This window comes from Ostrea edulis, chromosome 9 (genome assembly GCF_947568905.1).
Source record: "Ostrea edulis chromosome 9, xbOstEdul1.1, whole genome shotgun sequence".
Classification (NCBI taxonomy): Eukaryota; Metazoa; Mollusca; class Bivalvia; order Ostreida; family Ostreidae; genus Ostrea; species Ostrea edulis.
In genome coordinates, this window is record NC_079172.1 from 10,073,265 (window position 1) to 10,095,688 (window position 22,424).

Here is a 22,424-nt window from a genome sequence, read left to right on the forward strand (position 1 = left end):
GCGCATAACTTTCCATTACGGCACTCTTCAAATTAGAGGCGCGTTTAATAGGGTCCCTTTGGACGTGATGGCGGCGAACTCTGTTCTGTAGATTATTACAGTTTACAGTGCATCGATTTTGGGAATATTTTGAAACCAATAGGTATTCCGTTTTCTAATAAAAATAGGTAAACCTTAGTTGATTTATACGAGGGTACTGATGCGTTATATTTATCAGTCGGTGTGATGGTGATATAGAGGCCTCCAGGCGCGGGCTCCATTAGAAGACGAACGATTCGTGGAAAAACATATCCATACCCATTTCATGATAATAGCATCATTTGGACTCCCAATCTTTCCAACATTCCCGCCATAGATGCCTTTGATTGTTGATGTGACATCGTTTCTTCAGAACTACTGTGATACAATGTCGCACAGGCATTACCGCGTCATTGACTAGAATGTTTGTCCCGAAAACCTCGCGAGATTTGTACCGTTTTCATTTTTAAAAATATTTTTGTGGTGGGTCTGGTTAGTTTTTTTTTATTAGATGGGTCATTGTAAAATGAGTTTATTAATTTGATGGGTCATGGGGTAATTTTTTATTTTTTTTTATGGGTGCTTGGTATATACAAAAGGTGCCTCCCGACCCCCCCCCATGTATTTATTTCTGGAATAGCCCTTACCGGTATTGAGTGTGAGTTTAACTGACTGGCATAGAGTGTGAGTTTAACTGACCGGTATTGAGTGTGAGCTTAACTGACCAGTATTGAGTGTGAGTTTAACCGACCGGTATTGAGTGTGAGCTTACCTGACCGGTATTGCGTGTGAGTTTAACTGACCGGTATTGAGTGTGAGTTTAACTGACCAGTATTGAGTGTAAGTTTAACTGACCGGTATTGAGTGTGAGTTTAACTGACTGGTTTTGAGTGCGAGTTTAACTTACCGGCATTGAGTGTGAGTTTAACTGACCTGTATTGAATGATTTTTTAACTGACCTGTATTGAGTGGGAGTTTAACTGACCAGTATTGAGTGATTTTTTAAATGACCTGTATTGAGTGGGAGTTTAACTGACCGGTTTTGAGTGTAAGTTTAACTGACCTCTTTAGAGTGAGTGTCAGTTTCCTCTTCATCTGAATCTTTATCAGCCGAATCTGTCCAACCATCCTCAATGAAGCCGTCCGGCACCACCACATCTGACAGGAGGTAGTGTGCAGATGTACACATCTAAAAATAAATCAAGCATACTTACAAGATTTCATTAAAACTAACCAACCTTTTCAAAAAGTTCATCATGACTTCAAACTGTAGTTCCGTACTGGTAGTAAATATTGAACATCAAATCAAAGGTAAGACCTGAACATTGTAAATATCAGAAAAAAAAGGACTGTAAAAGCCACGTACTTAGTGAGTACTTCATTTTGGGAAATCATCGTAAAGCGCCAATTTGCGAGAACCAAAAAAAATTGAGAATACTATACTCTGTAGGACTTCAAATTTATACAGATTTAAAACTAAAAAGAAATTAAAAGTGAAAATTTTGATTTTGTGAGAGAGGCTTCTTAGGTATTCATTTGTGAATAATACGAAATCTACAATAATCCATGAAATCCCATATTCAGCTGCATGCCTAAAAGCTTCTTCTGAGCATGCTCAAAACATGTTTATTTATTTTTCATACATGTCATTAGAAATGTGTACTGGATATTGTTAAATTCTGAAGTTAATTAAAAGACTGTTCAAATAACATGCATAGCAATATTAACAAACATCTTCCAGTATGTCCTATCATCCACATTACCATAATACAACATCATTCTGTATATGTTAAATGTTTCAGACTTTTATGAACTTTTGTCCATTACAAGTTATTGTTGATAAGAATTTCATTTTTCTCACAATGACCTAGAACTTGTCAGATGACCTTGGATGAAGAACCTGTGAGATAAGCAGGAGTTTTTAAACAACCTGGTGATATCTCTGCAGGAGTAAAAAAAAAAATCCTAAATGGACGTAAAACAATATAAAATCAAACACAAAATGTAAATTTTTTCCGTCATAAAGTTAAGGCCTACATACACCATCATGTGATTTTGACAGAGATACCCATTTACTCTACTTTATATCTCTATATTAAGCTCTCGGAGAATGTCATTAAGTTTCTTTAAGTTATTAGGTTTGATGAATTTTTTTTAAGATATCGAGGATTTTTAAAGCAGCTAATAATTATGTTCGACAGAAGTAAAAGTGCCTACCCCATGAAACATGGTATGCGTTTCCATTTTCATATCTTACATTTTTAGGCAAGTCAATATCAGAAATTGAATGCAAACATTTTTTTTCTCATTGCTTTATACCTGCTGGAGTTATCAAAAAGTACTATAGCAGTAAAGCCAATGATTAATTAAATGTAATTATTCCTCCCTCATTACAACCTGAAGGTACTCATCCTGAATCACTTAATTTGGGTTTATGGTTTTTATGCGTTTTTTAAGTATCAGGAGTCACTTTGTGCTTCTTTTTAATGCAAATCGAATAATTAATGAAATCATTGCTAAGGTTCTTAAATTCATATAATTTGCATTACATAATCCTGGATGAATTACAAATATTCAGGAAAAGTAAAGCAGTGTAAACTTCCCCAGTAACCAAGAAATATACTCTACCTGTGAATGTTTTTCTTCATCCAGGAGCAGCAAACAGTTCTCCAACAGAAGTTGAATTTTCTTTTTACTTTTGTTACCATTTTTAATCATGTTGCAAGCTACACGGTACAATAGCCTCCCGAGGGGTACAGTGAAGGGAGTAGACTGGTCCTCATGACTGTCCGCAAGTGAGGTCAGGTCGTACAACTTTACCACATCATCATCCACCCCTACAAAAATTGTATTTCATATTATATAACACATCATCTATCCATCCATCCCTATGAAAATCGTATTTCATTTTGCGCTTACATATCTATTTGAGAAATTGCACACTTGTAGTTTTTTAGAAAAAGATTTGTTTTCTTAATTTTAAAATACTATGTAGGGGATTAATTCACAGGTTGTAATTTTCACATTTTCTCTCATCTGACAATAATGCAATTTGATTGATTCACTGAATTTGTTTCAAATAAAAGTAACCTCCCTTTGCTAGAATCATTGCAACATATAGCAAGAACAACAACTTGGTATGAATGTTTCACTCGAGAGAACCCAGTGCTCACCAATTAGATGCATTCACTATATAAAATAGACAAGGGGGATGAGGTAAATTAAGTGATCAGGAGATATGGTTACTCATTTGAAATCTGGTGAAATATGAAAAACTAATTTTAAGAAATTCCCCTTTCCATCTGATATTTGCTCTCAGATCCACATCAATGTTCCAACAATGAGGAAGTGTGTTTTCTGCTGACAATGAAATCATGGACAAAATTTAATGTTCTGCTGAGTCGGTGTTTGACTTGTCTCCCCATAATCAATAAAAATGTGACTATCCCATCACAGAAATTAATTGTTGCTGACTAGTTTTACACTGACCATTCAGGAATAAAAAATGACACATAAAATAATTGGTTCAGAAAATAAGGAATCTTTCATGGAAGTTTTGACATCTCTGGTACACGATTCTTGAAAAGTTTTTATAAATAAACCCCTTTATTTTTCTAACATAGTTTGGAAAGTAACACAGCCCTTCATTTGCACGAACTTTAATCCTCTTTACCCAAGGATGTTTTATGTTAAGTTTAGTTAAATATACTCCGTAGTTCTTATTTTACAATGGACAAATTTTGGTCAGAGTTCAACTAATCTATCAGCTCCTATAAATTTAAATCTACAGGAATTTGAATTTTCAATTCCATGGGCATAAAAACTTATATAAGTGTGTTGTGTTTCATAAATTGACAATCTAATTCAAATTGGATCCTTTGATCCGCTCACCTACAATCGATATATCCATATGTAGCACATGTCTAATTTAAATTGGATTGATAAACTAATGACAACAATAAAAGTCCCATGGTTTGCATTTAGTAACACATTTTTGCATTACTAGTCGTAAGTACAAGTAATACATCCAGTGAGAACTATCTAATCCGACACCTGTGTAATCCGTATCCCTGGTCATTCCAACCCTTATTTCCATTCTCAATTTCATTCTTTTATATTGACAAATTTTTTTTGTCTCCCAGTGCATGTCAGATTAGACAGGTTTCACTGTGTGCATAGATTAGATGCAGACTCAAAATTGTTCTGCATGCGCGACCTTTGTATAACCAGTACGTATGACCCTCTTTTGTGGCATTAGATTTCAGGAAGGACAGGATATTACAGGCAATGTCAGTCACCATGTGGGGGTCAAACTCCGAGTCTTTTAGGTTCGGAATATCCTCCGTCTGAATCAGCTCGTATTTCTGTGAATGATAAGTGCTATGTGAAAATTACGCAAACTTGCAGGTTAACTCTCACAAGCGAATAACAATTTCATACATTTTAGACGATTTTCGCAACATATAGAATATCACACATCTGATCTATATAAATTTCACAAATAAGCTAAAACTAAAACTAATTTGCAAAATGTGGGAATGGCCATATTGATTGGGATACATTGCAAATAATACATATTGTAAATAATGGGACAGAAAAAAACTGTCTTTTACTGATTTTAAGTAAACATTGTATGTATAGTACCATATATAAAAAGATTCAAAATCTAAAATTGTAGTTCATGAACATGACCGATTTATTAGTATACCCTCAGGAGAGTATCTGTCAATGTTATATGTTGAATACTGTAAAAGTGGGTATTTACGCTGGGGGTTTCGTGTGCGTTTTTCCACTTTCAACATTACATGTGGGGGAAAAAATGCATTAAATGAATATAATATATATCCTATCAAATATTTATACCTATACATGTGGGAGAAATTTACGCGCTTACATGACAGCGTAATAAGTGTAAATTTTCCCCACACATCAGTAACCACTTTTACAATACAGCAAAACACATTTACAGCAATCCTCCAGGGTCAGCACAAGTTTGTTATGACCAAACTTCACTATATCCAAAATAATTTTCATTATTTTCCTCTCACAGGGGAATAAATATCACTGTCCAATTTGTTATAAGTGTGTTTTAATTACTTTATCCTTTTTGAAATTGAGGGTATTAACTGTGCATTAGCGCTTCCAAGAAAAGTATGCCACCTTGATGCATTGCAGTTCACGCCTTCATTATCTCAAACTCAATGGGACCAAAAAACCTCCGAGATATCGAGGGTAAAATACTTTAAAAAAAATTATGTGGTTGAGACTTCCGTATCACTGCAACATGTCCATGGTATTCAAGATAACAGTGTTCAATTTACCAAAGTTCAACCATATTTTTAAAACTGAAATTCATTTTTTCTATCTACATTCTACTTTCATCTCTGTCAGAATTCCCAGGCGTACCATTACACATTGTTCACAACTACAACGGGAAATGGCTGTCATTACAATTGGTAAAAATATCAAAGGGAAAAAAAATGGTAATGTAAATTTTTCGTTACCTGGACGATGCCATCCACGTGGAAACACATGGCCACTTCCGGAACATTACACATCAAGTTATCCAGCCAGTAATCTAATCCTGTCAGTACATTGATTGGCGTATTCATGTCTCTGGGAAAAGGAAAAATCTATAGTAGCTTCTAGTTACAAGTGTTTCACTTTATAAATTCAACAAAAAAATAGATTGTTTTTATGAGAAACAAATGTCTCCCCGGCTCCCCAAATACGGAAGTTCCGAGTTCACCAACAGTTATTTCCCTTTATTGAACTCTTCCGTAAATTATGACGTAAAATATGATGACAGTGGGTACATTTGCTAATTACTATCGTTGTATTATTTCTTAAAAGATGATATCCAGAGTTTCTGAGACCATCCTATCTCAGGGGAAAGGCAACTTAGTGAGTTTATGAATATTGGATAACAAAATGGCTCAAACAAATATTGTTAATTGCCATTTTTCTTTGATAAAAGGGTCACTCATGTAGAAGAGGAAACGAATAATGATTTAATAGCCAATTTGATGATCTTATTCAAACAAATTATGCTTGATATGGCCAGAATATGCATACCAGTGATTGATATAAACAAAAGTTACGCTTTCATTACATTAATCGTACGTAATCGCTATGTACAGTGCCAGTCTACGATATAATGTATACATTGTGTACCCACCATACGTCATAAAATGCGAAAGAGTTCGACAAAGGGAAATAACTTTTGGGTAACTCGGAACTTGCGTATTGGAAGTGCTCCAAATGAAACCTCCTCCCTTTAATGTACTGCATAATATGGAGGAGAAAGCATGAGCAGAAACAGTCATTATGAACTCTGATAAGCCACATTGGAGAAGTGTTCACAAACTATTTTACACCCTCAACCCCTCAGATCCACTATAACTTTAAGGATCCTCCTGTCCCTACAATATGCACATCTGCTAATGGCATTGAAGCAATGTACAAAATTTCAAGTCTATCAGATAAGCCATATAGGAGAATTGTTCACAAGCTATTTTACACCCCACACCCCTCTTAGATCCACTATAACTTTTAGGACAATAAATGGATCCTCCTGTCCTGACAATATATACATCTACAAATGGCAATGAAGCATTGTACAAAGTTCAAAATCTATCATATAAGCCATATAGGAGAAGCGTTCACAAGCTATTTTAACATCCTCCATCCCTCTTAGATCCACTATAACTTTTAGGGAAATAATTGGATCCTCTTGTCCTGAAAATATGCACATCTACAAATGGCAATGATGCATTGTACAAAGTTTCAAGTCCGACAAGCCATATAGGAGGAGAAGCATTCACAAGATGTCTCCCCCTGAAAGAGGGGAGATATAATCAGCAAAAATTCTTGACTTCATTGTTTGGCTCTATGCATTTGGGGTACAGATGTATCCATATTTAAGCACACACATGAGAGTGAAGAAAAATTCTTGTTCAACAGCGACAGAATTCTTACCTTAATCGTAGACTGACACACGGGTAATTGGCACCACGGTTGAAGATGGGTAAATCTGTTCCAATCAACATCTGAATGTTCTCAAAGGTCCATGTCACCTCTCTCTGCTGTCCAAAGGAGTCCTGAAAAACACATATTACAGAGCATTATGGTTATAAAAAATCTTGTGACTTTATTCCAACAACAATATTTTGGGGTGTTTATACATAAGGCATTCTGAACGTCTTGAGATTCATGCACTCACCTCTGAAAATTCGTCTTGCTCACTGACATTTCTGTTCAGCCTTGTCACCGGCAGTGATTCTCCTGAATTCAGAGCCTCCTGTACACTGAGATGGGATTATATATATATAGCCAATTACAAAAGACTAGTAAAGTTTTCAATGTCCTGCTGGATTGATCAATAGACTTTACAATTTGGTCAGCCAAGTAAAACATTTTGGTCTGAATTTAGGTCACAAAGTTACTCAAGCATAGATTGCTCTTTACAGGTAAATCTTGAGTAGATTTCAGTATCTTACATGTATGCATCTGTTTTCTGTAGTTTTTGAAAGTGAACATAAATAGATTAAGTCACCCCATCTACAGCAGACCATGTGTCTGTGCACACTGATCCCCCCCCCCCCCCCCCCCCCCCCCCCGCCTTGTTAACATACCATTTGTTAGGCTTAACCTGTCTTCGTGTCCATTTGCCATTGGTGTGCGAGTCTACTTTGGTGACTGTGTCCATTGATCCAAATTCAAAACTGATTATATTTCACTTAAAGATACTTTTGATTATTTTAGGTAAAGAATATTAACAATAACAAGAGGCCCACTGACCTTATCGGTCACATGAGTACTAGTGAAAAGGTATCACTACTCCCCAAGGGCTATGAAATCTAGAAAAAAATTCCTGTTCTGAATATCTAAGCTAAATTCTAATGTTCAGCAACAGTATAAAACAAGATGTGTTCGTAAAACTTCAATGCCCTCAAAAGTGTATACACTGATGAAAGGCTTTACATAATACAATAGGGGTATTAACATTAAAACATTAAAAGATATGACTAATTTGGACCCATCCTAGAGTCAAAACCCTGGGTTGTGAAATGCACCATATTTTGTACATTCTTTCTGCTATCCCTAAGTATGCATTTAGATTTTCAGCAACTCACAGATAAATACTGTATACTAATTAAGTTTGGCCCCACCTGGGGTCAGAACCCCTACTCCGGGGGTCAATAAAATTTACAATTTTGGTAAAGGAATATCTGCTCTTTCTAAATATCCATTTAGTTTCAATTTAGTATCAATAACACTTCAGAAGATGTTATTTAAGAAATAGTTTCTCAAATCAGTACGAATTCATTTAATTATAAAAGATATGATGATATACAATAAGAATATATGGTAAAAGGCAAAAAAATATAGATTTGGATAGAAAAATGATTTTCCAAAAAATTATTTCATCTAATATGAATAAAAGACTCTTGGGGATTTGAACTCGAGATCTGCGGTTCACCAGCCCAACGCTTTAACCACTGAGCTACGATGCTAGACAAACAAATCGATCAATACAAATAATTTCACAAAACATTTAAATCGCCATCTTGTGATGTGGTGTCATACAGAGTATAAGCTTTAGTGTAGTGTTGTACACATATTAACACTATATAGCAAATTTGTCCCCACCATGGGGTCAGAACCCCTACCCTGGGGATCATAAAATTTACAATTTTGGTAGAGGCTTTCCTGCTATACATCACTATGCATTTAGTTTTTCTTAAACATGTGCAGTTCTAGTGAAGAAGATTTTAGAAAATTGGTATAAAACTGCTAGATCAAACTATGAAAATACTCGAGAGTGACGGAGCAACTGATTAGGCAACATGTGCGCATCGACGAGATGCAGTTCGGCTTCATGCCAGGCCGAGGTACAATCGACATCATCTTCATCATCCGACAACTCCAAGAAAAGTACTTAGCAGCGAACAAAACCCTTTATATGGCTTTTGTTGACCTCGAGAAAGCCTTTGATCGAGTGCCAAGGAATGAGATATGGTGGGCCATGCAAAAGCTGAGTGTTGAGGAATGGCTGGACGTACAGATGGTCGATGTACTCAGATGCTAGGAGCTGTTTGCGTGTTGGAGACGGATACAGTGACGCTTTCAGAGTGGGAGTAGGTGTGCATCAGGGTTCTGTATATAGCCCGCTGCTCTTCATCATCATCTTGGAAGCCTGGTCAATAGAGCTGCGCACTGGTTGTCTTTGGGAGCTCTTCTATGCTGACAACCTTGCCATTGTCGACACCTCACTAGAGGTACTAGTTGACAGAATCACCACCTGGAAGAAGGGCATGGAAGCAAAGGGTCTAAGGGTGAACATGGGAAAGACCAAAGTAATGACTGCTGGATCAAACCTGAACTCCCTTAGAAGATCAGGAAAACAGTATGTCTTAGCGGAACAGGAAGAAACTCGTATCTTCTGCACCAACTGCTCTTGCTGGGTCCACAAGAACTGTAGTGGAATTAAAGGTCCAATCAGACCGGACCCACAATACTCATGTCCATGCTGTATGGGCACAGCAAGACCAACTGACAGTAGGCCAGTAAGCGAGGTTGAGGGTGACACTTGACGTGGTTGACTTCTGCTACCTCAGAGATACCATGTCTTCCGGTGGAGAGTGTGAGCTTGCAGCCATATCGCAGTGTAAGTCAGCCTGGAAAAAGTTCAGAGAACTCCTTCCTATCCTCACAAACAAGCCCCTGCTACAATCAGAGGTCCAGTTCACTCCAGCTGTGTGAGGAGTGTCATGCTCTATGATTCAGAAACGTGGACAACATCAGCAAGCAAGCACTGTCAAATGCCTTTAATGTAACTACAGTGCCATGATAAGATGGTCAAGCCAGAAGAAAACATCCACTTTGAGACTCTTCTATCTAGGCTCAAAATAAGAGACATTGCTCAAGTTCTCCAATTGGGCAGGCTGAGATGGCTTGGACATGTTGAGTGCAACACAAGCTGGATCTCGCAGGTCAGATGCATGATCATTGTAGCACAGCGGGGCCAAGGCAGACCAAAGCTTTCTTGGGACGAACTTGTGAAGCATGATCGTGTAGCCCTGAACATGGACTCTACCAATCCATTGGATCGCCATGGGTGGAGAGGAAGACTTTGCTTTCGACAGACAGGTCACACCCTAGACATCAGGATTAATACATGGCCTGTATCATCAAAACCAGATGATGATGATGATGGTCAGTTTTGGCAGTTTTTTTCCCGCCCCTAAGGCCCCAGGGTAGCAGGAATCCTGACATTTACAATTTATGTCCCCCTTGTTCCAAGGATGCTTCATACCAAATTTGAAAAGAATTGGAATAGTAGTTATCAAGAAGAAGTTAAAAATGTCTATTGTTCACACATTTAATAACTAACCATTTTGGCCCCTCCCTGATACCAAAACCCCTACCCCTGGGATCATCAAATTTACAATTGTGGTAAAGGACTACCTGCTCTTCCTAAATATTCAATTAGTTTCAGTTTAGTATCAATAGTACTAAAGAAGATGTTATTAAGTGTTTTACACATAAACACTATATACCAAGTTTGGCCCCACCCTTGGGTCAGAACCCCTACCCCGGGGATCATCAAATTTACAATTTTGGTAGAGGCTTCCTGCTCTACATCACTATGCATTTAGTTTTTCTTACACGTGTGTGGTTCTAGAGAAGAAGATTTTTGAAAATTGATCAATTTTGCAGTTTTTGCCCCGCCCCTAGGGCCCCAGGGGTGCTGGAGTCCTGAAATTTACAATTTATGTCCCCTTTGCTTCATAACAAATTATTTTAAAAATTGGAATAATGGTTATCGAGAAGAAGTTAAAAATGTTCAATTGTTAACGCACTACAACGGACGACAACCAATTACAATAGGTCACCTGAGTAAACTACAAAACACAGAGTACTGATGGGTATAGAATAGAATAGATTGTTTCCCAATATTTGCTGTAAACAAAGCCCATTATACTATGATATCTATAATACCCTACCTCCTATAGAGAAATTTTGACAACATGTTCTTATTCTGCAGATGGTTCCTGCTCTTCTTCTTCTTTGGCACACATTTCATCTAAAAGTAAAACAAACAAGTGCTTCCTCATTTTGAATATGTACAAAACTTCCCGCTTAATCCAGCATTCCCCCAAAACTTACCTGCATGTCTTTTTTCACAGATTCTAAATAGAATTCCCTCAACCATTTCCAGTCATCCTGAAATCACACAAAACCCAAGTACTGTATACAATCTTATTTCTGCTGCAGTTTAATTTTCTCTATTTACACTGTATTAAAAAACTATTGAATTAAATATAATCTATAGCAATAATCTATATATAGAATGGAAATGCAAATAAATTTATGCAAGAAACTGAAAATTCCTAGGACTGAATTAAAAAGTGTACAGTATAGCAAAGCATGTATGTAAAATACATAAGAGTGTAAGTTCAATTGTAACAAATATCTTCTTGACAAATGACCTTCACCTTTATCAGTCATATAGTTTTGACCTTGGTCTTTCACCTTACTCAGAATGAAGTCTCAAGCTTATATAGTTTAAATAAGAACCAATGTTACAGATTTGGATAGAGAAAGAGACTGATAGACCGATCACAGGCAATTCAAGAGTAATCTCCCCTCCTGATAAATTGGAAAATATCAATTAAATATGCCACAAATGTAAAATATTCATATACATATACCGCAGTACCTCAAGAACATACAAAACTAGTAATTTCTTTCATATACTGAATAAGATTCATCGCAAAAGCATTCATGATGTAAATGAACAAGAAATTGAATTACTTCATTAATAATCCTTTATACAGTGTACATTTGTGAGATTGAAAAATTTATTTCAAGGATGACATTTTGATGTGTTATAATTGTTTAATCTGCTCTCTAGCTGGGACTGTTTCTGTGTGAGTAAGAATGATCTGCTTTACTTACATTCTGTTTCCTCAGCAGATTTTTATGAATATCGAAGTCATCGATCAAAAGGGAATTGTCAACTTTGTGTACCATCATACTAATCTGGGATTTAGATGAAAATGGCATCTTCAACAGTTTTTTAATGTTCTGCAAAAAAAAAAATTCTAATGAGAAATGATAAAATATTTTCAGTATAACAAACTGATTTACATTGAAACAAGTTCTGATAATAATTTCATAATTGTAGTTACCATGACTCATGTACTACTCAGTATACAGTTAATCTTCATTATCTCAAACACCGATATCTCGAATATCATGATTATGTTGAAGTGATTCAGAAGTCTCAACCACTTACTCTTTATGTATTTTACCACGATATCTCAAATCCTCGGATATCTTAAAAGATTTTTCCCTGTCCCATCGAGTTCGAGATATTAAGGTTTGACTGTAATCATTATTACCTTAGCTTGTGAGATCACATCAACCTCTCCGGTCAGATCTAAAGTATCATTTGCCATCATAAAACTACAAAAGATTATATATACATATATATATATAAATGCTATACCACTATAACAAAGAAAATGAATACTGTCAAGAATATAAAATACATGCAATGTCATGTATTAAACACGATGTTGACCGAATTCATTGTTAGGAGGTATGCTACACCAGAGAAATTTGATATGGATGAAAAGTGGAGGATATGTGCAACATTATTGAAAACTTTCAAATTTACTTTATTTAGTCAATAAATGCAGTTTCAATAAAAAACAATCTGAAAAAAAAAAAATTAAAACCCTGTTGGACTCTAATCCACGATCTACATTTTAGCAGTCGACATGCTGACCTGCTGAGCTACTCAATGATATTTGAAAAGAATAGACAAATATTGCTGATATTTATATCATTATATTATTATCATATTTTCATTTATGTTTTAAAAGGAAGTCAGCCATTATGACGATGTAAAGTACCTCCTTAAACATAAAATCCATAAAAATTCTCACATGTACATGATGTATATGAATTCACATCAAAACTGTATCCCCAGTACAAGGATTTCTGTAGACATACTCACAATGCTGAGGTCTGATAGTTATTGTTCAATATCAGTATCTTACCTTGAAACCCTTTTTGGCCAGAAGAACTGTCTGGCTGACTGTGGCCGAGGAGGTGGTCTCCTCCTTAACCAGTTGGGCGGTGGCTTGTTAAGGTCTGTATGAGGCCGGAGTATTGCCATTAGGGGTGAGAAATCCAGGGTGGGGTCCTTCACTCGAACTACGGACTTAATCTCCCCTCTGCCTTGAGAATCCGGACTATCTGTGGTGTTGCTTCTTTCGAGCCGAACGACAGACTGCATTAGATCAGATGGGGTAATACTTGAGCTCTGTTCAGTTTTCATATGTGATGGAGATATATATGTTAAGGAGGAAAAGGACTTGTTGCAATTTGAAGAAGAGGTCACTGTTGTGTCTCTGATAAGGTTTTCATTGTGTGATACACCACTGCCTCGTTGTAAAGCCTTTGCTGCATCCATGGCTCTCTAAAATACGTTCAGATCATTGATCACATGTCTGAATTATTTCATTTACTAAAAACAAAAAACAAAATTGAGAGAAGGCACTAGCATGATAGACAAAAGCCATCAACAAGACAACACAGTACGAGGAACACAGGAGTATAAAATTGTATGTTACTCACTTACTGTTACTGTTCAAAAAGAATAGGTGATCGATGCATTTTAGAATTTCAATTCTATTATTTTGCATCACCTATTCTTTTTTATGAAAGAAGAATTATACAATGTACGTCTTAAATAGTCAATCTTTAAAACTAAGGAAATTGCATTAAATAATGAAATTGTCCCAGCATACTCTAACGTACTCTGTTTAGTAGTACCTGAGATTATTGTTATATGAGCTATTTTTAATTTTCTCGTTTATAAAAACAGTACACGTTTCAAACTTACTAATAGGGTATTTCAGAAAATTTCATTTTGAGTGAAAAATCTGCATATATACACAAGTTTGCAAAATGTGGTGCAAAATCTGTACAGAATATTCAATTTTTAAAAGAAATGGTTTTATACAAAAAAAATTCACAAATTCCATATCTTGATTTTTGTTGAAACCTTTAAAACATTTCATCATTTCTAATTTTCTATTCATAAATATATAGTATACATTTTGCAATTAGTAAAGAACATTCAGGCAGAGAGTTACATGTATATGCCTCTGATGCAGGAGATAACATTTGGTGACTAAATCAACTTAGAATAAAGTGATCATAGATTTTTCATCAATTATTCCAACAAAACTTTTGAAAAATAAGAGTTATATAAAAGATGCTTTCTTAGAAATTGACCTTTATATCCTCATAATTACAATGTCTATATACAGCTAATTGACAAAATCATTATTACAGTTACTATCAAAACTGTTAACATTTTGCTTACCTTAATTCATTTGAAATGAAATCAAATTTAAAAGACATCAATTAGGAATGCCATTTATTTATAAATGGCTTTGTTTTTCTTCAAAAATCACTTGTTTGACCTATTCTGACCACAGGGTAGAGTACCTTTGTTTGAGATTAGCCACACAAAGCCCAGCAGTAGGAAATTTACATGTTATGCAACCTTGCATAACTTCCTTCTGCTGGACTTTGAAATGCTTGGCTGATCTCAGGCAAAAGTGCCCTGTGGTCAGAAATAGGTCAAACAAGTGTTTTGTTGAAGAAACCAAAACTGATAAGACTGAATTTATACTGGACTAGACCTAATAATATGTACAATTTATCATTTCATGTGAAGGTGTGGCAGAGTGAATGGAGTTGAAAAAGTGTGAAATTTTGTGTAGTATGTATCACATGTTAAATATAACACTGCTTCAGTGTCTGACTGGAAACTTACAAAAGAAAATATTGTAGTAAATCAATTACTATTAATACCAAGCATAGCTCGAATGTAGCAGAAAGCTCTAAAAGTATCATATATGTAAAGAAAAAATGACAATCAGTAAATAAATAAAATTTTGTGATCCATATGGATGTCACTATATTGTTTTGTTCATTAGTTGCTTCTACAGTTATTCGTGTTTTAATTTTGAATGCCATAAAATACAAGAGACTGACATGTAATTTATAATTCAGACACTCCGTTTGACATGTTAACAAGAGGCCCAAGGGCCACATCACTCACCTGAGTCACTTGGCTCATATTTAAAGATTTTCCCTATATATTTGTATGCAAAACTTTGTTTCCCCCCCCCCCCCTTGTGACCCCATCCTCCCCTGGGGGCCATGATTTTACAAACTGAAATCTGAAATATGTCAGAAAGATTTCATGTATGAAATATCAGCTTTTCTGGCTCAGTGGTTCTTGAGAAGAAGATTTTTAAAGATTTTCCTTATATATTTGCATATAAAACTCCCCTATTGTGGCCCCATCCAACCCCCAGGGGCCATGATTTGAACAAACTTGAATCTGCACTATATCAGGAAACTTTCATGTAAATTTCAGCTTTTCTGGCTCAGGGGTTCTTAAGAAGATTTTTAAAGATTTTTCCTATATTTTTGCATGTAAAACTTTGATCCCCTATTGTGGCCCCATCCAACCCCCAGGGGCCATGATTTGAACAAACTTAAATCTGCACTATGTCAGGAAGCTTTCATGAAAATTTCAGCTTTTCTGGCCCAGTGGTTCTTGATAAGATGATTTTTATATGACCCCACCCTATTTTTGTGATTATCTCCCCTTTGAAAGGAAAGGGACATGGCCCTTCATTTGAACAAACTTGAAAGCCCTTCACCCAAGGATGCTTTGAGGTAAGTTTGGTTAAAATTGGCCCAGTGGTTCTTGAGAAGAAGGTGAAAATGTGAAAAGTTTACGACAACGATTACAGACAACGGACAAATTTTTATTGTTACAGTTTTTAGCCAATCATCAAATAGAAAAACAGTAATATGACTAAATAAATGAACAAGTTCACGAGTTTCTTTAATTAAAAATTTATGTTATATTACTTTTTACCACTTTGAATTTTTCAGTTAATTTTGTTTAGTTTTAAGTGTCATTTAAATTGCAAACAGGCTGTATTAATATTGTTGTTGGTTATAACTGTTTTGATTTGAAAGAGAAAAAAAGTCGAGGCTAAATGTGACATTACAACGCACGGATTACATTCAGAGTGCTGCCGTTGCCATCAAGTGAAGGGCATCGACAAAATCTTTTAATGTTTGCCAATAAAGTTTACCAATGGTAAACATTTCTGCAGACAACCTAGAGCTCTGTTAGCGTTGGTAACTATTTATGACGTAATAAACAATGGTGGGCATCATGTACACACTGAAAGCAACAGATTTTGTGTCACATCTTTTCCCCATAAATCTTTGTAGACATCAAATAAAGACAATTTCAGACACGATGTTTCAAATATGTCCCTGCATAGACGGAAATAGGTTTTAAAAACATCAAGTGTATGTGATATGGTATAGTAATCTCCTCTACAACCATTACTCCTCTGGGGATCCGGGTTAGAATAGGTCCTCAGTACCCCTTGCTTGTCATAAGAGGCGACTAAATGGGGCGGTCCTTCGAATGAGACCGTAAAAACCGAGGTCCTGTGTCACAGCAAGTGTGGCACGATAAAGATCCCTCTCTGCTCAATGGCCATAAGCGCCGACCATAGGCCTAAATTTTGCAGCCCTTCACCGGCAGTGGTGACGTCTCCATATGAATGAAGTATTCTCAAGAGGGACGTTAAACAATATTTAATCAATCAATCTACAACCATTACATCCAATGATATATATACTCATGAAAATACATCTTCCCTAGGCTAGCCAAGGGTTTTCGGTCTACTCTGCTCTGCATTTATGGACCAAAAACTCTTGGCTAGTGAAGATGGAGAAAATAATCTGCAGGAGAAAGTGATTAACCGTACTTAAAAACAAATTTCTAAACGCATCTTCTTGGTGCAAAATTATTCACAAAGATAATATGAGCGTATATCTTTCAAATGACATTTCAAGCTAACTGATCACCTAGTGGTAACCTAGTGGTATACCAATGGTACCATTGTTGGATTTCTCACCATTTGTATCCCAAACTCGTTTAGAGTACACAAGGATCCAATTGTACCAATTAGCATACTTGATTCTGATCACATCTGGCCGAATCGAACTAAGCCGGGTATACCCGGTGATGCGCCATGAATCAAGTGACCCGACTACAGTACAGTAATGAAAATGTTGACCTTCTATTGTATAAACATTATTCGGCATAGAAATGACCAACATATTAATTTTACAAATAATGTTTATTTCACCAGTGTAAAAATTAAAAATATTATATTTTAGAATGAGCAACTCTCAAAAAACTGTCTCCAAGGACACCAGCTATGCCAGCTTGATGCCACCTTCACCTATCAAAATTTTCCGGCTCAATCGGTGGGATGCGTGCGCAATTCCTGCTCACAATCAAGTGTGATGCTGGTCATCATCGATTAACCCAAGTAAACGGGATCGTTAGAATCAAGTATGCTAAAAGACTTTAAAAATCTTTACCATTTGCAAATCAGTAATGGTACCATTGGGTTTACTCTGAACGAATCCATTGGCTAGCATTATATTCCCCATAGTTAATGAATAGGCAGATCCTGTAGTTATCCTCATATATTCCCCCTTTAATATCTAGACATCACTTGAAGTTTAAGCGCAAGGAGAATTTCATAATATTGTCATAATTTTGGAGTTTCACTAATTCTGTTCACTTGTTTATCTTGTATGCATGCTCAGCATTTATTGCTCTATACTGTTATCACAATGGGTAACGGGATATGTCTGTCAGCGTCCTACACTAGTGGTCACCGATGTTCTCATGGGAATATAAGGGTTAATTGTTTATATTCCTGATTAAGGTTAGCCATTATCGGTGCTTTATGATTTTGGCTGGGAACCTTGAAGTTTGAGGGGCATGCCCAAGTTTGAGTCAGTTCTGTATTGGAGTTTAATACAGATGGATGTCAGTTCTGCTCCGTAAGCAGATGGACTGATGTGTATATTGAACTTCAACTATTTGAAGTTGTTCAACATAAATGTTGTGTGTAAATATGTGTATATTTGTAAATAAACTGTAAATATAACATCTGCCTTATTCTTGGACAATAGCACGTTACAATATATATTTTAAAGTGTATTCTAATTTACCGTTCTTAATCAAATTATGAACGTCAATGACCATTTCATACCTCGCTCAGTCCAACTGTCACACCGTATATACATATTATTGGACCAAAGATAATGTCTAGGGAAAAAAATGTTCTGGTTTATTTACTATGCAAGGATACTTGTACATGTATCAATAATTATCAAATTATCATTGGGCGAAATAAATGTAGATAAAAATTAACAGCTAGATTTAGACATAGTTATGGCAACATATTGTACTTACGTAACGACTTCAGAGCAATTAATCAACCAGAAATATAGCATATAGATATGTACATCTGTTTTAGAATAACGATACTCGGTAGTAAGTTCTAGATGGAATGAAAATGAAAGTAAGTTCAGGTGTAAGGTAAATTGAACGTTTAATCTTCGATTTTGATATACCATTCGCTATTTTAATTGAAATGTTTTATTGTTAAAAACATTGATGTAGAAGAATTTTCTGTAATCATTGACACTTATGATTTATAGGAGAATCTCTAAATATATTTTATATCCTACTTTCATCAAATCCGAATATCTTAAGTATGGCTTACCAATAAAGGGATTATTTTTTTTTTTTATGCCTTTGTAAAAATAATTGATTTATCATAGAAGTTCTAGTATAATATTTGTACCCCTTATTGATATATTTTCATGATTCGTAAAGTTCCATATACCTTGAATCGTGCATAACTTGATGTAATACCAGTAATGATTTATCCGGATATATAACTTTTGACCGTAGTAATTCTAGAAATTTCAAACAACAATGGCGACTATTGGAGGCATGTGTGTGAGAACTGTCACGTCGATTTCAAGATGTTTCAGACAGAGCATTCATCATAGAGCGACATGGAATAGGTAAATAATGACAACACATGGTTTTTAAACAGCATGCAGAAATAAAGTGATTGCCTTTTAATCTTTCCCATTTTTCCTCCTCAATGTAATATTCAACTTTCAAGGTTACGAAACGTTCTGATCTCTTTCATCATTTGCAAAATTTTCGCTTGTGAATAATGCAATTTGTTTCCGAACATAGCTTTAGATTGTTGCTTATTGCTGAAATGATAAAAAAGTTAATGATATGTTGGAGTTGATGAGTGTTTAATAGGCTCTTTCTGTAAAACAGAAAGTTGCATAAGACATTTTAGGTCTAGACATAGTCTCGGCGAGATTCGTGGAGGCTGGATATTCGGACTAACGTCTCTTCTGAACCAAGTTCAGGCAAAATTTCCTGAATCACTTTGTGTGACACTGATCTGAGATTCAGAAGAGGGGTCAGTCCAAATACCCAGTCTCGACGAATCTCGCTGAGATTAGACGTGGGATATTGGGGGTTCCAACATCGTCTGAATACGTTAAGAGCCAAGTAGGCCCCTGAATAAGAAATCATCTGAGCCCACATGAAATTTTAGTGCTTGAAAAATTGAAAGTTAATTTCAAACTCTGCTTGAATTAGTACTGTTTGATCAACTTGGCCATCAATATCATTTCGCATGTGAAATGCTTGGTTACATTAATATGTTGACGGTGCTACCGTTTGAGCGAGCGCAGCTACATATATGTACCTATTTTGTAATGTTCATGCTTTGATCAGGTTCAATCTAAATAATATCTATCTGCTAAATACTCACTACTTGAATTTTCTCACAGGGTTTCATATTAAAAATCATTAAAACATGTATATATACATGAATGTGATTGAAATATTTTTATGCTATACACTTTATTTCTGCTGCCTTCACTGTGACTTGCTTAACCTTCAAGATGCATGACCTCTTCTGAACTGTATGCTCTCAACCTCTACTTTCCTCTTTTCTACTATCAATCTTTTCAAGTTACTAATTGTATGATAAAAATGCCCAACGAAACCTTTAAGTTTGTAAAACTGTGTTGAAACAGCACTGCCTCTGAACACAAAACGCATTTCTGAATTCAGTATAATTGCGCCCCCCCCCCCCCCCCCCCCCCCCCCCCACCCCCCCCCCCACCACCACCACCACCACCATGCGAACATATCTAATTTTAAAAAAAAGGAAATCCATATGATAATCCCCTTGTACATATATGTTGTAGCAATGGTATGTTCCACAAGAGAAAATTAGAAAAAAAATTTATACGCCCATCTTTAGACGGGACGTATTATGGTACAGCGATGTCTGTACGTACGTCAGTCCATTCGTCCGTTCGGGGTTTTCTCTTTATAATTTCATTTCCCTTTCACATATCATGCTGAAACTTGCTATGTAGCTTCTTTGTGGGTCACTCTAGATCATACTGCAATTTTGATCCATTTCGACCTTTTTTCCAGGAGTTTTGCCCCTTTATTTGGAAATAATTATTATATGGAGGGTACATAATTTGTCCGCCCTACTCCTCCCACAGTTTTTAAGTGAGAGCCTTCTTATTTTGTGGAGTGTTTGTATGAGTATTGAAGATGTGCATCTGGGGAAGGATTTTGATTTTCTTCCATTTTTGAAAAAATTACAGGTTGTTGAACTTGGTCCATTTTGAGGAAATCTAGATTTTTAAGCTAAGACCCTTTGTTCATATGAAAGTTTGTCACAGCCTCACGATGGCTGATACTACCTGAAGCAAAGTTATACAAATTATAGCACAAGAAAAACACCCTATGTAAGCATTTCACGGGCGTATTATGTACCGTTTGCGGTACTCTTGTTATAATATTGTACATAATCCTAGTTGTAACACAATGATGAAATATTTCAGCATTCACATGTAATCATTGAATAAAATTGCAACATCATTGATTTCAGCCCCTCTCCATGTGCTGTTGTTGCGAGGATACATTAATTAAGATTAATTCACAAAACTAGAATTAATTAATGATTTTTCAGTCGTTAATAGCAAGTGGCATAGTTGGTTATCATGAGGAAAGGGGGGGGGGTGTAATCGTGGTTTGCATTACAGGACATGTTAAAAGGAAATGGATTCAAGCACTTATTAATTTTAGTCGCGGGAAATAAAGCAAAGATTTTTAAAAGATGTTTTCAATCCGACCGAATTCCATCGATTTTTTGAATAGCACTAATATGTCAGTGGTCTACTTTTCGGCAAGTGAATTTGGAATTTTTAGTCTCAAAATTGGGAAAAATCAATGGTTTTTGGCATTGGGAATGATACCGTTTATCAATACCAGTTATATAAGGGGGAAAAACAGCTGTGTCTGTTTACGTCCTTTTCAGTCCCTCCTGTCTCTTGTTGCTCTGAGTTATACAAATGACTCTAAATCGTCATCTTCCTTTCTGTGGTGACATTGTATTTGCGATCCATTCTCATAGACTCGCATTTTGGCAGCATTGATGTTAAGACATGTGTAATCTAGTTGATTTTTGCTGCATTTTAGAAGATCTTCTACATGCTAGATGTCAATGCTAAATCATTTACAAAATCTGAATATTCAACTGTTGATGGCATATAATATTTATAACGAACATGTAACACTGTCATTAATAAAAGTTATTTTGGTCACAGTTTGCAGTATTTTTCTACATAATTTTGAACACTGTTGTTTGTCTTCAACATAACATAAACAATTAATTCAGCTTAACATTGTATCATGCTCAGATTTTCAGGTTGGTTTTTTTCAAAAGTTGTAGTCAGACAAAAATGAATACTACTCTGTAGTGATTTCATAAGTTTTGAAATATACCAGGATTTGGTGTGGTAATGGCGACTCCACGTGTAACATTGTGTCTCTTTTTGAAAGACTGCAGGGCGAGCGTTACTGTACCACAAACTCAGACACCAAATCAGACAAAGATGGGACAGATCCGGGTACTGACAATGTACAGGAGGACTCGCAGAAAGTCCTAGAGAATCTAAAGGCTGAGGGGGAGAAACTGAAAACAGAAGCCCAAGATTTCAAGGTACACAAAAAAAAAAATGATGATGCTTTGATGTTTTTAAGTGATGATGAAATGCCTATATATAATAAATTGTATCATATTTTTAACCTACAATGTGTATGTAGAATACAGGACAAGATCAAACACACTTCGATGCTTGCTGTTTGTTTTATCAGATATTAAATTGAATAAGTTTATTAAGGAGGTACTCTACATCGTCATAATGGCTGAATTCCTTTTAAAACATGGATACCAGCAATATTTATCTAGTCAGTTTAAAAATTCTGAGTCGCTCAATAGGTTAGCATGTCGACTGCTGAACTGTAGATCGTGAGTTCAAATCCAGCAGGGGTTTTAAAAAATTTTCAGATT

At 35.8% G+C, this 22,424-nt stretch overlaps 2 protein-coding genes across 4 annotated transcripts in view; one reads left to right on the top strand and one right to left on the bottom strand.

The window, feature by feature from the left end:
* The window catches only part of LOC125659746 (erythroid differentiation-related factor 1-like), a 50,175-nt gene extending 31,613 nt beyond the window's left edge, over positions 1 to 18,562 (bottom strand). The window contains exons 1-12 of one of the 2 annotated variants that reach the window (XM_048891510.2): positions 18,422 to 18,562; positions 13,092 to 13,513; positions 12,429 to 12,492; positions 11,983 to 12,111; positions 11,191 to 11,247; positions 11,028 to 11,107; positions 7,241 to 7,325; positions 6,997 to 7,118; positions 5,523 to 5,634; positions 4,235 to 4,382; positions 2,647 to 2,855; positions 1,082 to 1,207 (exon numbers count right to left, since the gene is read on the bottom strand). In XM_048891510.2, the coding sequence (XP_048747467.2) occupies positions 1,082 to 1,207; positions 2,647 to 2,855; positions 4,235 to 4,382; positions 5,523 to 5,634; positions 6,997 to 7,118; positions 7,241 to 7,325; positions 11,028 to 11,107; positions 11,191 to 11,247; positions 11,983 to 12,111; positions 12,429 to 12,492; positions 13,092 to 13,507 (1,548 nt within the window). In that variant the 5' untranslated portion in view covers positions 13,508 to 13,513; positions 18,422 to 18,562. Of the gene's footprint in view, positions 1 to 1,081; positions 1,208 to 2,646; positions 2,856 to 4,234; positions 4,383 to 5,522; positions 5,635 to 6,996; positions 7,119 to 7,240; positions 7,326 to 11,027; positions 11,108 to 11,190; positions 11,248 to 11,982; positions 12,112 to 12,428; positions 12,493 to 13,091; positions 13,562 to 18,421 lie in introns of both variants that reach the window. The other variant, XM_048891511.2, reaches the window with a different exon arrangement.
* A 159-nt stretch (positions 18,563 to 18,721) lies between these two features.
* The window catches only part of LOC125659750 (grpE protein homolog 1, mitochondrial-like), a 16,023-nt gene continuing 12,320 nt past the window's right edge, over positions 18,722 to 22,424 (top strand). The window contains exons 1-2 of one of the 2 annotated variants that reach the window (XM_048891522.2): positions 18,722 to 19,041; positions 21,914 to 22,073. In XM_048891522.2, coding sequence (XP_048747479.1) covers positions 18,950 to 19,041; positions 21,914 to 22,073 — 252 coding nt within the window. In that variant the 5' untranslated portion in view covers positions 18,722 to 18,949. The remainder of the gene's footprint in view (positions 19,042 to 21,913; positions 22,074 to 22,424) is intronic. The other variant, XM_048891521.2, reaches the window with a different exon arrangement.